This window comes from Zalophus californianus, chromosome 13 (genome assembly GCF_009762305.2).
Source record: "Zalophus californianus isolate mZalCal1 chromosome 13, mZalCal1.pri.v2, whole genome shotgun sequence".
Classification (NCBI taxonomy): domain Eukaryota; kingdom Metazoa; phylum Chordata; class Mammalia; order Carnivora; family Otariidae; genus Zalophus; species Zalophus californianus.
Genome location: NC_045607.1, coordinates 9845012 through 9857421, shown reverse-complemented (window position 1 = coordinate 9857421; position 12410 = coordinate 9845012). Strand labels below are relative to the sequence as shown.

The following is a 12410-nucleotide window of genomic DNA, read 5'->3' as shown; positions in this document are numbered from 1 at the left end:
TTTTTGAGGATGGTGAAGGTTTTGTTTGATGACTGCTTTTACTCCTCCATAAAACCTGCTTGAAGGTCTTTTGCAAAGAACACTCTTAAAGCTGGTCTTTCACTGTGAGCTGATGAACCCATTAAGGACATATAAGTGAATGCTTATAATCTATGAAAACTGGATACTGAATTAAACCATCAAATACCTTTAGGTTTAAATGAAAACTACATAAAAGCATTTCAGCCATCAATTTGGCTATCACTTCTGGCCAGTATGAATCCTGCTGGAAAAGCTATTTTCGTGCAGATGTGGAATTCAATGGGAAAGACTGACTCGTGTACCAACATCAATCAAAATGTCGACTTCCCTGGCAGCTCTCAACAGTAAGGCAGGTTCAAAGGTCACAGGATAAAGAAAAAGCCAAGCTCTGGTTCAGCTCTAATATCTCCTCTGCAGAAGTCTTGCAAAAGTACCCCCTTCTGTATTAGCCTTGCTTTCATTAATCTTCTTGCCATCTTCTTTAACTAGTCATGCAGAACCGCTCGATAGCAAGACGTATAATGGGGAAGGCCCGGTGCCTATTACCGCGTTAACATTCTCTTAAGCCCAGTGCAACAATGGAACGAGAAGGCAAAGGAAACCTGCAACTGCAGGGTGCAGTGTAGCCAATTCAATTACAGCCTGGGCTTACCTATGTACTTCTGACCTATAAAACACAAGAGGCCTTTGTGTCTAACTGGCTTGGCCATTAAGGTTGCTGAAGATCACAACAATGCTGATCTTTTCTATTTAAGCTAAATCAATGTGGACAAATCATTATTCAGTAGCTTTAATTTAATTAGTAAATTAAATACACTACTTTACAGATCTTGTCAAGTACTTATGAAAAGAAAGATTCATTTAAGCTGGAGGTCACCAATAAGCCCAGCTAATTTAACGCATAACCTTAACTGAATCTCATCTCAAATATCTAGCAGGTTCTATTCATGGGGGCTTGACAGTCTCCTGCAGTTGTGGTTAACTCATAATCCCAAAGAGTTCCTATCCTGTATCCAAACACTGTTCTGGACAAAAACACAACAAAACAAACACAACCAAACAAGCAATCCCCCACCAGCATCAACAGAATCAGATTTCCTTTAAATTATACTATTGCAAGAGAACGTAATCAGGTTACCTCTATTATGTTGCTTCCTTAAGATTTTCTATTATCTATACTTAATTGAGATACAGAGCTCTTTTCAGCTATAAAGAGGACAGCTACTTTATTAAGGTTTAAATCTGATTTCTTAATGATAGTCTGCTTCCTTTAAAGACTCGAAACCTGCACAACCTTCTTATGATAAAACCAGACCTGGCATGGTTGAGCCTGGTACTTTATTTAAATCCAGCCTGAGAGTCTTTGAAGGGTGTTAGTTTAAAAGGAAGGTCCCCTGCTTTTGTTTCAGTGCTGGAATTTGAGGTTAGCACTTTAAAAAGAGAGCCTGCTGCATCCAAAGCCTAGCTTTAGACTTGTATAAGGATGGAGAATGCCATGGTAGTTTCTGATATGGGAACATTCTCCCCTCCTATGTGCTGTATACATATTTGCTCAGTTAAAATAAATTAAAATGAATTCATCTTTTAGAGGTTTGTGACAAAATAGCAAAAGCTATCCTAAGGAGTAGCAAAACCAGACTGCGAAATCACTGATTTGAATAATAATGGCAGCATGCAGCCTTTTCCCACCACCCCCCCAATCTAGAAAGGCACAATTTATTATTAATTTCTCAGGGCTTTTGATACACAGATTTTTCTCCTCTAACTCTGGTAAGAGTCCATATTTATATGTACAAATTTCTTCTAAGGCATGTATCTATTTAGTCATTAAGTTCCAGGTCCTTAAACACTCACATGGACAGAGCAATAAATCTTCCCTCTGAGAACGCAGCCTAAGAGGGAGAAGTTAGGGGAAGGAAAGAGAGCCATAGAACGGCTATTTATGGAGCCCGGCTGCAGAGTCTGGGTCTTTCTGAGCCATGGTATGTGTAATTATGTGTCTCACTGCAGGCGTTCTATTGCTCAGTCCCTTTGCCAAGTCTGCTATTCACATACTTTTTGGATATGGCATCAATTAAACTTGAGCTGTGTTCCTTACGACGACCAAATTAATGGTTTGACAGAGGCTTTTTCAATAAACATTGCAAACTGGCCATATTCGAAGGTTTTAAAAACCGTTTCTTTACTGTTCAAAATTCTGACAAACATGTCTCAAGACAGACTGGGACAACTTCATTATCCTCCCAACACTTAATGCCTTTTTGTAAAGAAGGCTGTTTAATAACACGTCTGCTGTTTTCACAACTAAATTATTCCAGTTGGTCACACGTTCCAGTCTTCGGCAAGACACTTGTGTTACGAGAGATAAAAACATGAAAAAGGAAATATATTGCAGAAATCAAAAACCTTATCTACTTCTAGACTCTCTCTCTTTGCCATAATTCATTCAAGAAGGCCCCAAGAATAATTTTTGATGTAAACTCAGCTACAAACATATATCACTATGCTGATAAAAATCACAGGCTAAACTTATGAAATATAGTGACTTTCATTTCTTTAGTGCTGTTAAAATAACTTTTTTCTAAGGTTCAACAGACACAAAAGATAAAAAGGGTTACCATTAATCCTTTAAAAAAAGAAGAAGCAGCAGCAGGCCCATAGATTAATTCTGTGGTCTGATGATGGTCTTGAAGATGAACTTTTTAGATTAAATCACTGAATTAATTTGATGAAGATACTGGAAATCACAAAAACAAAGTAACACAGCATCAAACTGATTCAGTTAATACATCTTTGTTTGGGCACTTTACAACATAAATTATGCTGAAAAATTTTTGGTTTCTAAATTCTGGCCTCATTCAGTTCAGTTTGAAGACAGCAAACATTCACTGAGGACAACTCTTCAGGCGCGGCACTAGGGATGAGGGTACAGAAACCAGGTCCTGGATCAATTAGTTGAGGATAGAGAGGGGGGTCCCAGAGAGGGACAGACTTCAAGTCAGTAACTACAGCACAGTTTGAGAGGTGCTGTACCAGAGATGTGGGCGAACTCCTGGGGACAAAGTTATAGAGAGAGCCTCACACTGGAGCTGGACCTTGAAAAATGAGGGAGCCAGGCATGAGGAACTGGAGGTGCCTGTCAGGTAGAGGGAGCGTCAGCAGGGAGGTATATTCCAGGCAGTGGGAACAGCAGGCTGCACAGAATTCAAGGTGTGTTTGTGTGCAAACAGTTCACAGTGACCGTAGCCCAAATTCAGGATGGGAAATTAGGAGCTATGAGCCTGGAGTGGTCAATGACTGTAAAGACTCCTAGGCTGAGGAGTCTGGATTCTATTTTGTGAGCCTGTAACTTTCAAACTTTTTTTTTTTTTTAAAGCAGCAAAATCCTTTTTAATTGGTTGACTTTTAAAATGTAGAATCCCGAAGTAGAAAAAAGTAGCGCTCTACTGGGGAGGCCTTATGCCCAAACCTGTCCCTTCCCCCACCCCCTCAGGCCCCTGAGGTCCCCCGAGAACCTAGAGATTTGAGGAACATGGTTTGGAAGGCACTGTGATAGGGGCACAGGGGCTTGGGAAATGTCTGACTGGGGCAGTGTGTTTCTTTGTTCAGGGGAGTCACAAATTCTAGATCTCTGGAGCGAGAGTGAGAGAGAAGGAAATCTCTTTAAGACCCACATGTGCAGTTTTTACACAGAACCACCCAGTAGGTCTGAAAATAAGACAAAAAACTCTCTTGCTCGATTGCCAATATTGAAATGGTGGGCCCCACGTCTGCTCTGTATCCCCAAGGCTTGGAACTTGGTATCACTCTCAGAGATGTGTAATACTTCCTTCCTGACTGCCTGATGGCAAGAGGCAACTGGGAGGTGGTGGTTGTGCATCTTTTCTTCCTTCCGTCTTAGATGGGGTGTGTTACACCCCTCACCTTTCAGTGCCTGAATTACACACAGCCTTCCTTGGCAAGTGAGTGTCTCTGTATGAGTGTAAAGGAAATCTGAGTCCTGTTTCTAGTTCTTTCTCTAACCTTTCTACTCCAGCTTATCCCTCGATGCAACATGTAAGTGATTGCCTTTCATTTCTCAGAGACATGGAGAATTTACAAAATGTTACTTTTCAACGCATCCTGAATTCTTGGGAAGAAAGATGCTAGAACAATGACATCTTTATTGGCTGATAAGCTGGAGTGAGAGGAATTAGGAAGAAGATGTTTATCCAGAGGCAGAGGCAAGGGCCCCACAACAGTAAGCAATTTTCTCACTAGCCCTTTCTGGCAGCATTCTTGAGGAATCTCCTGACTGGGATGACAGGAATGGCAGGAAGGGGGGAGCGGGTGGGCACGGCCTGCCTCCTTTCCCCCTGTACCACTAAGTTCTCCCTTCTTGCCAAGATGGAGACTAATGGGTCGAAAGGAGGAGACTACGTAGCCTAGCACAGCTGGATTTGAGAAAACAAACACCCACCCATAAATGAGGCGATGTGGCGGGTGCTCTGTCCATAGGATCCTAGTCTTGAACTTGAACCATATTATAAACACTTGCTGGCCTTTACATTTCTTATTGTTCCTTTTGAGTATGTCATTCCTTATAACATTTGTTCCCTAATTCAGCGGGCATGGGAATAGAGGGGAGTAACAAAAAGTAGAAGCTCCCATCATCCTCCAAGTTAATGAATCAGAACCCACTGGCGAGGGGCGTCTGGTTGGCTTAGGCGGGTAAGCGTCTGACTCTGGGTTTCGGCTCAGGTCATGAGCTCATGATCTCACGAGTCTTGAGATCGAGCCCTGAGTCAGGCTCCCCACTCGGCAGGGAGTCTGCTTGAAGATTCTCTCCCTCTGCCCCTCCCCCTACTTGTGCACATGCGCGTTCTCTCTCTCTCTAATAAAATAAATAAATCTTTAAAAAAAAGAAAAGAAAAGAAAAGAAAGAACCCACTGGGTATGGGCCCTGGAGAACTGCATTTTAAATAGGCTCCACAGGCAATGCTAATATGTACCAGACTCTGACAACCGCTGTCTTGCAGCCTTTCCCAGGCAACTAACAAATTCTTGTATAGTTTAAACTTTTTTCTTCCATGGAGGAATTTCAGTGTGATCTGTGTCCTTTTTGCCTCTTGATGGGACTGAAGTCTTAAAAATGATTAATCTAAATGCTACACTCAATTACTTAACTGCAAAAATATAATATGCCAAAATATACAACCAGACTGCATCTACTTTGATAATTTAAGCAGAGGAGTGTCAACCCAGCAGCGATCTCTTCTGCAGGACCAGGCAGGAGTTTAATTTTGAGCTGGTAGGTCATGCAGCTGCCAATAATCTGGAGGGTGTTGACACTTCCGGCTTGATGGATATCTAAATCTAGTCTTCAGCTGCCACAGGAAATCTCCCAGCTTCCCTCAATCTGGCAAAGAAGGAAGGCAGGTCCAGGTCTGACTGCTCAAGTCCCCCAAATGGGAAGAGAAAGGGAGCACAAAGTGAAATTAAGGCTCTCGTGAGTCAAATTCTCAGCAGGAACCTGCCCCCCAGACCCGCAGCCCCCAGGGCGGGACTCCTAAGGTCTGAAGCGGGGCTGTGAGGTTCTCTGCTGCCATCAAGACCTAACAGGATGGGGGCCCATGTCAGGCTCTGGGCACCATAATACAATCCTGTTTGATTAAAATAAATTTCTGGTAATGAATTAAACAGACCCAAGGAAAAAAGGACACGGTGGCAATATATTCTCCTGGCACCCAGCACACAGAAGGGAAGAGGGGGAAGAGAGAAAGGAGACATAAATAAAAGGGACTACTCACTGGGGCTTTTTTCTTCAGCAAGGTCACAGGCACAGAGCAGGTCAGAATCGATTGAGATGGGTTTCTGCTTAATCCAAAACTTAGTGCTGGCTTTCTGATTCGTAACAGGGTCTATCTCTACTTTGTCTCCAGAGATACCTGTAAGGCCGGGGTGGGGGGGGGGGGAAGGGGGGAAGGACAAAAAAAGAAGCCACAGAAAGTGGAAGGTGTAAGTGATTTCAGTGTCATCATTTGACCTGTTTTGTAAATCCATCCAAAATAAATTGGATGAACAAGAGCTCTTTCTTACGGCTCTGGGGAATGCCACCGGCTTAAGAGACCCTAAACGGCACACAGAAGTGCACAGCCTGGTTTCCTGGGTGGGTGAGCTGAGGGGAGAAACCACCAAAATCCATACAAAAAAGGTATTAAGAAACATGCCATCTTAGATGTACCACAGATATAATACAGTTTACCTACATATTGTTAACCCTACATAACACCTCCGAATTGTAATGAAATAAACCATAACAAGGTTCATTTAAAAAAACAATTTTGATCAGTGGTCTTTTTTTTTTTCCTGATCTAGAAAAATCTTAACGCACTAAAAATAGGAAAAATCTATCTTTTCCCTTCTCTGACACTAAATAATTATCCAAGCTATATTGAGAGGAAGTCACAGGAGGATCAAAGGGTCCTTTACATAAAACCTTCCAAGTTTAAGTCTTGGAGCTTGGCTTCAGTCTGTGGAGGTCACTGCTTCTCCGCTGAGGGAGAAACAGCACTGGGTGTGAGCTTTATGCAACAAAGACTTTATAACAGGAATCCAGCATGTTAAATACTGGCACTTCAGGTTTCATTTTCAGAGCTGTGAAAGACGTAACATATTGTACAGTGACTGGGAGCAAAGGTTTTCGGAGAACAAAGGTAATGCCAGGGATGAAAGGTGTCCCAGGATAACTGTGGCATGCACAGCAATTGCTCTCCCAGTGTCACTGAGCAGTATACGCTCAGCTTGACACACACGGTCTAGGCTAGACGCTCTCTTTTTCCCCTTTTGCTGAAAATTGAGGAATCTGTTCATGAAATGAGACAAAAACCTCCAATATGCCTTCCAGAATGGGTCCCAGAGAGAATCTTGAAAGTAATTAGTATTTAGGCCATACTTTAAAGGTCAGAGGCAAAGTGGAAAAAAGCAAAATCAAGTAAAAATAGGAGATAATTAAAACCATCAAATGTACATAATGTAAGAAAAAGACAGTAAGAATGAATACATTTCATCCCACAGATCACACTCAGAAATTTTTCAATACAACGTGAGAAAACTTCGTAGACCAAAAGAAAAGGCCAATAAAAGAAAACAGCTCAATTAAGAAACAAACAAAAAACCCAAATAACACAATGACTATAGTCTTAGAGCAAATTTAAAATTAAACAAGAAAACGAATATAAAAAATATTCTAGTGATGAGGTCTGCCACACACTCATTTCTATTTTATTTTAGGAATAAAGAAATCCCAAACAGCAGTCAGACAAAGGCAAGAGACTGCATAGACAGACCCCAGTAGAGTCTCGTCTGCTGTCTTCAGAGGAGACAATGCAGTACAGTTGCTTAACCCTGGTCATTTCTATGTGGTCTTTGGAAAAGATGAACAATTGGTATTTTTTTATTAATTGAATGCTGGAATTTGTCATTAGACGTATTTCAGGAACACCATATTTCAATTAGGCATAATGTCATAAGTCCAATGGACTCTGGCTGTTCAGGTCTAGATGATTTCAGGAGGGTGAGAATGTATCAGGAGACCAATTTTATTACATTTCACTTAAAATAGATTACGACTACCCAGTCACACTCTTCCCTCCAATTTGGTCATTAATTGTTAAGGATCTGGACATTTCTATAGTTCCCTGAAAGAAGAAAAGTACTTACGCCATGGCTGTCGGTAGCAAGTGTTTGTTGTTGTTGTTGTTGCTGTTGTTCTTGTTTTTTTGGCCCCCCTCCTTCCTCTGCTTCTTATTTTGACTTTTATAAAAGTCAAAAACGAGCAGAGCAAAATAAATGTGCATATCTCTGATGTGGAATAAACCCTGCCCCACATTCCCTTCTCAGAAAGGCGGGGGGGGGGGGGGGGGAAGAAAAATCATCACCAGAGAGGCACAGCTTTAAAATTTTGTTCTGCGGCCCCGCAACTCCTGAAGCCGTAGTCAGTCAATATTGTTAATGTACCTTGTTAATTTGATAGGATTTGTCAGGTAACTCCACTGGAAAATTATATAAAACTGTTCCAGATGAAAAGATGATAGTGACATGAATTAAAGTGATAGAACAATAGTGGAATATAAACCAGAAATGACACCCAAAGTGGCTGTTGATTTATTGCCGTACTGAGTTTGGTTCTGGGCTCCCATGTATATTAGTGCTACAAATCTGGGTCCATTTAGCAGAGGGATGCTCATACATACATCACCAGCTCCTGCTCCAAGCCAAGGTCACTCCCCATGGCATCAATCTTTTCAACAGAGCCTACTTCACAAAGCAGGACTTTTGTAACCATCTCAGATGTAACAGACTCTCATCCTCTTTCATCTTTCTTTTATCATGTAAAGTACACTTTAACTTCTATTATTTTTATCTGCAAATTGTTACTGTATAGTTCATCCATTTCGGGCTGTATCTCTGCATCAACTGCCTGCGCTCTGCACGGCCACAAGTACACTTTCCCAATGACGCCCTTCCCGGGGGTTACTGTACAGTCACTGTTCACAGAGGGGACCCCGATTACAGCGTTTGGGGATGAAGATGTGGGAGATGAATGCATTAGGTTCAAGATGGGCAGGCAGGTGGAACACCATTTAAACAACTGGTGTGTTCCAAAAAAGTTGCCTGTAAATCAGATTTTTTTCCGAATCAAATCACATTTTCCCACTGACTTCTAGTTCCAGGAGATACTTTATATTCATTTTGGATTGATCTGTAATTGGCAGGGGCTCCCAACACTTTAGTTTTAAGTTTCTCTGCCCTGCAGGCTTTCAGTCAAGTAGTTAATGATCTGTAAAACACTCGCCTGCCTAGAGGAGTCACTATTTAAAGGAACCTGTAGGGGCATCTTTCCTGATGGGAAAAATCCTTTTGTACATTAAATAATCTCACCCTACTTGAAATGTGTGAGTCTCAGCTTCTTAAAGCAGGGCACACAGCCCACAGGGGTTGATTTGCTCTTTTGCTGCACAAGTGACAACCCTCAGCTTTCCAGTTTAGGAGGGCCTGAGGCAGTCTAGCCTTGGAGGCCATTCTCCTGAACGTACCCAGAACCCACTGCGCTAAAGAGTCTCCAGAACCTAGCGTGGAAGCAAACAGAGACCTCTTCTGGGGGTCCCTGGGAGTCCAAGGTGTCCTTCTTGGTTGGAAGGAGGAAGCGGCCTAGTGGAGAGGAGACCAGTTAGGAGGCTGGCACCACAGGCCAGGCCAGGGGCAAAGAGGGGTGAACATTACCTGGCAGCAAATATATGTTAGCTTGGTTAGAAATCCTTTGTTTGCATTGATTCAAATCTCAGGACACCCTAATCCCATTGGTTCCTGTATTTATCCCTATTTTATAGGTGAGAAATCTGAAGCACAGGGAGGTTAAGTAACTTGCCCAAGATCACACAGCTAAAAAGCGGCAAAGCTAGAATTGGGAGAAAGCCAGGAAATTTGGCTCTAGAATCTGTCCTCTCAGCCACTATGCTATGCTGCAAGAACTGTGCTAGGTGTTTTATATAACAGTGCCCTAGGAGGGGTGAAGATGCTTGTCCAAGGTTGGGGAGCTTTTAAGCCCAGAGCTGCCTGGTTCCCAAGTATGATACTTCCCACTGCTCTGCACAGCCTCATTCAGTTGGTTCCAGACATAATGAGGAATACTGCTTAACTAGTCTTTAGTATCCTCTTTCGATTTTTACCAAGGAACAAATAAACATTCAAATGTGCCAATAAACACACACCTGTTTTTGTTCAGACATGGCAAACCGGAGCACGAGATCCTATCAATATTCTTCTGTATGACCACTGAGCATGGTTTTAATGTCCTTGGCTAAAGCTTTTGTGTAAAGTCACAGGCGCGCTCCTTAAAGTGTCACTTAAGCCCTGTTCTTAAGTAATTCAAATTATAAACATACGTCCAAGAAAACAACGGAAGTTGGCTTTTGTTAGGTTTACATTTCTCCAACTTAAATGGCCAATAGAGGAATAGTTAATCCAACCATGATGGAATACAACACAACCATGAAAAACCATGTCTGAGAAAAGCTTTGACTTGGAAAAATTCTTGTGACGCTAAGTGAAAAGGACAGGAAAAATATTTATAGAAAGGAGATCTAACAGATATGCTCCAAACTGGTAACAGTGGCCAATTCTGGCTAGTAGGATTACATCCTTTCCTTTTCTGTATTTTTCCAAAACAGAAATTTCACCCAAAATAAAAACAAACATCATTTTAGGAGCTGACATTTTCTTGGTTTCTACTTCAGGATTCAGTGCCCTTTCCCAACTTTTACAGTGTGGGGAAGGGAGTACGCTGAATCCTGTGATTGATAAGCATGAAAGCAGCCCCAAACAGACTACCTCCACCTAGCAGTTCTCAAGCACCCAAGTGGCTGAGCCGTTGGGAAGGGCTCCCGTGGCGGCACTACGGCCACCCTGGGGCCACCCCCACAAATGGCGACTGGCAGGCTCCACCCGACCAGCTGTGGGAAGCGAGGAAGACAGCTTGAGGGCTGGCCTGAAGTGGACAGGGTCAGCCCCTTCCCTCAGAAATAAGGGAAGCTCCTTGTCTTTTTTACCAGCTCCCCTCCCCTACCCACTTATCCACGGCCATCCGTCATGACCTTTTCATGCTCCCACTTCTGACAGCTTCCAGATACAGTGAGTCAAACTTCACTGGAAGCAAACTATCACACCAACTGTCAAAGGCAGAAAACAATGTCTGATTGCTGTCCTATGTCAATGCCAGCATATAAATCCTTCCCTAACAAGACAGCTCAAAATAAACAAAAATGCAACTCTAATGTATGTACAACTCTCTGGGGAACCCATTTGTCCAAGGCTTTAGAGTTATCACAAGAGACCCTCGTCTGTTTTAATTAACCAGAAGATTTCCATAAAAGGAAATTAGCATGTACATCATCTTCTGCTAATAGACTGGTACCTACTTTGGGCAGCCCCTGTGCTGGGTCCTTTTGTGTAGAGCGACTTACTGAGGGCTTACCACACTTCTAATCAGGAAGGCAGTAGTGCAGAGAGGTTAGGGATAGGGACTTCAGAGTCAGAAAGTCTTGAGTTTGAGTATCAGTTTCCTTACTTCCTAACCATGAGGCTGACTTTGGGCAAATTACTGTAAAATGGTGATGATAATGGAATTTACCACTTGGGCTTTTGTGATGATTAAATGAGACTTGTAAAGTGCTTGGAATGGTGCTTAATATGTTGCTGGTGACCTATACCACTACTTCTCATGACTGTTATTAACAGGGGTTAGGCACTGGCCTAAGAGATGTGACATAGATCCAGCAATGAGGGTCTGGAGGGGAAGCTCAGGGAGCCCCAGGAGGGATGTGAACAAGGGACCTGCCTGGCCCTCTAGTCTGGAGACATTGTCTCTGGGACCTGCTCTACATCCCACCTTTGGAAGCACCAGGATCCAGAACGAATGTCCAGCTGGGGAGAGCAGTACCCTCACCCTATGTTTCCTTGTAGTCATCTCCCATCAGCAAGTGTCATTGGCCATACTTCTTTCCTGCAACCTCCAGGAGTAGTTCAATTCGACATCAGGAAGACTATTCTCACAGTTGGAGCTGTGGAAACATTTGCACTAGGGGAACCCCCTGCCACCACCCATGCTCCTGCCCCCGACTGCCTCCAAGATCTCTAGGTCATTAGTTTGGAGATCTTGATTTTGCCAGTGTGTTCCCACTGTTGTTATCCTGGGTGAATGTACTTTTCCCCTAGTAAGCCTGAGCCTCCTCCTCTATAAAATGGCATGACAAACAGTACCAACTCCCAGGATGTCATGAAGATGGGGTGGCATAAGCATCTAAGAAACTCAGCAGAGTGCCTGGCACATAAGGGAGGGCTCATTCAGTTATTAGTAAGATCATTAGAGATGAAGTACAGAAAGGTAAAATGATGTACTTACTCAGGGTGAATCAAGTCAGTAAATAGCAAAGCCGGGCTGAAAGCCCAGGTCTATCTGATCAACTCTAGGGTGTGTCCTGATCAGTCTGCCACTTCCCATTGTCTCAGAGGTGCATACCTGACTCTTAGGAGGCACAACCTCCCCTAGGCCCACTTAAAATGTCCTTCTAAGAAGCTAAAATACCAATTCAGCAAAAATTAGGGCATTTAATATTCCATGCCTCAGTGTATTTCCTGAGTTATTATTTATTTACTCAGACATCATGAGCTGTGGTTCATTCATCAATTTCCTACAACTTTGAATCGAAGACTAGAAAAGCTCCCCTGTTGTTAAATCCTGGAGTAGCTTTTTATATAATTCCACAATCCTCTTGTCTTCGGGTTACCTAGAGCCTATGAAAGCCTGGAAAAGCCCCTGGGAGTGCCACTGAACAACTCTTTGCTGGAGT

At 42.8% G+C, this 12410-nt stretch overlaps 1 protein-coding gene across 7 annotated transcripts in view; it reads right to left on the bottom strand.

Annotated features, from left to right (window-relative positions):
• MAPKAP1 (MAPK associated protein 1) overlaps positions 1–12410 on the bottom strand; it is a 233063-nt gene that overhangs the window by 22450 nt on the left and 198203 nt on the right. For 6 of the 7 annotated variants that reach the window (XM_027616132.2, XM_027616126.2, XM_027616125.2 and 3 more), the window contains one exon: positions 5811–5948. The exons of the other annotated variant lie outside the window; for it this stretch is intronic. In XM_027616132.2, coding sequence (XP_027471933.1) covers positions 5811–5948 — 138 coding nt within the window. The remainder of the gene's footprint in view (positions 1–5810; positions 5949–12410) is intronic. 7 annotated transcript variants of the gene reach the window in all.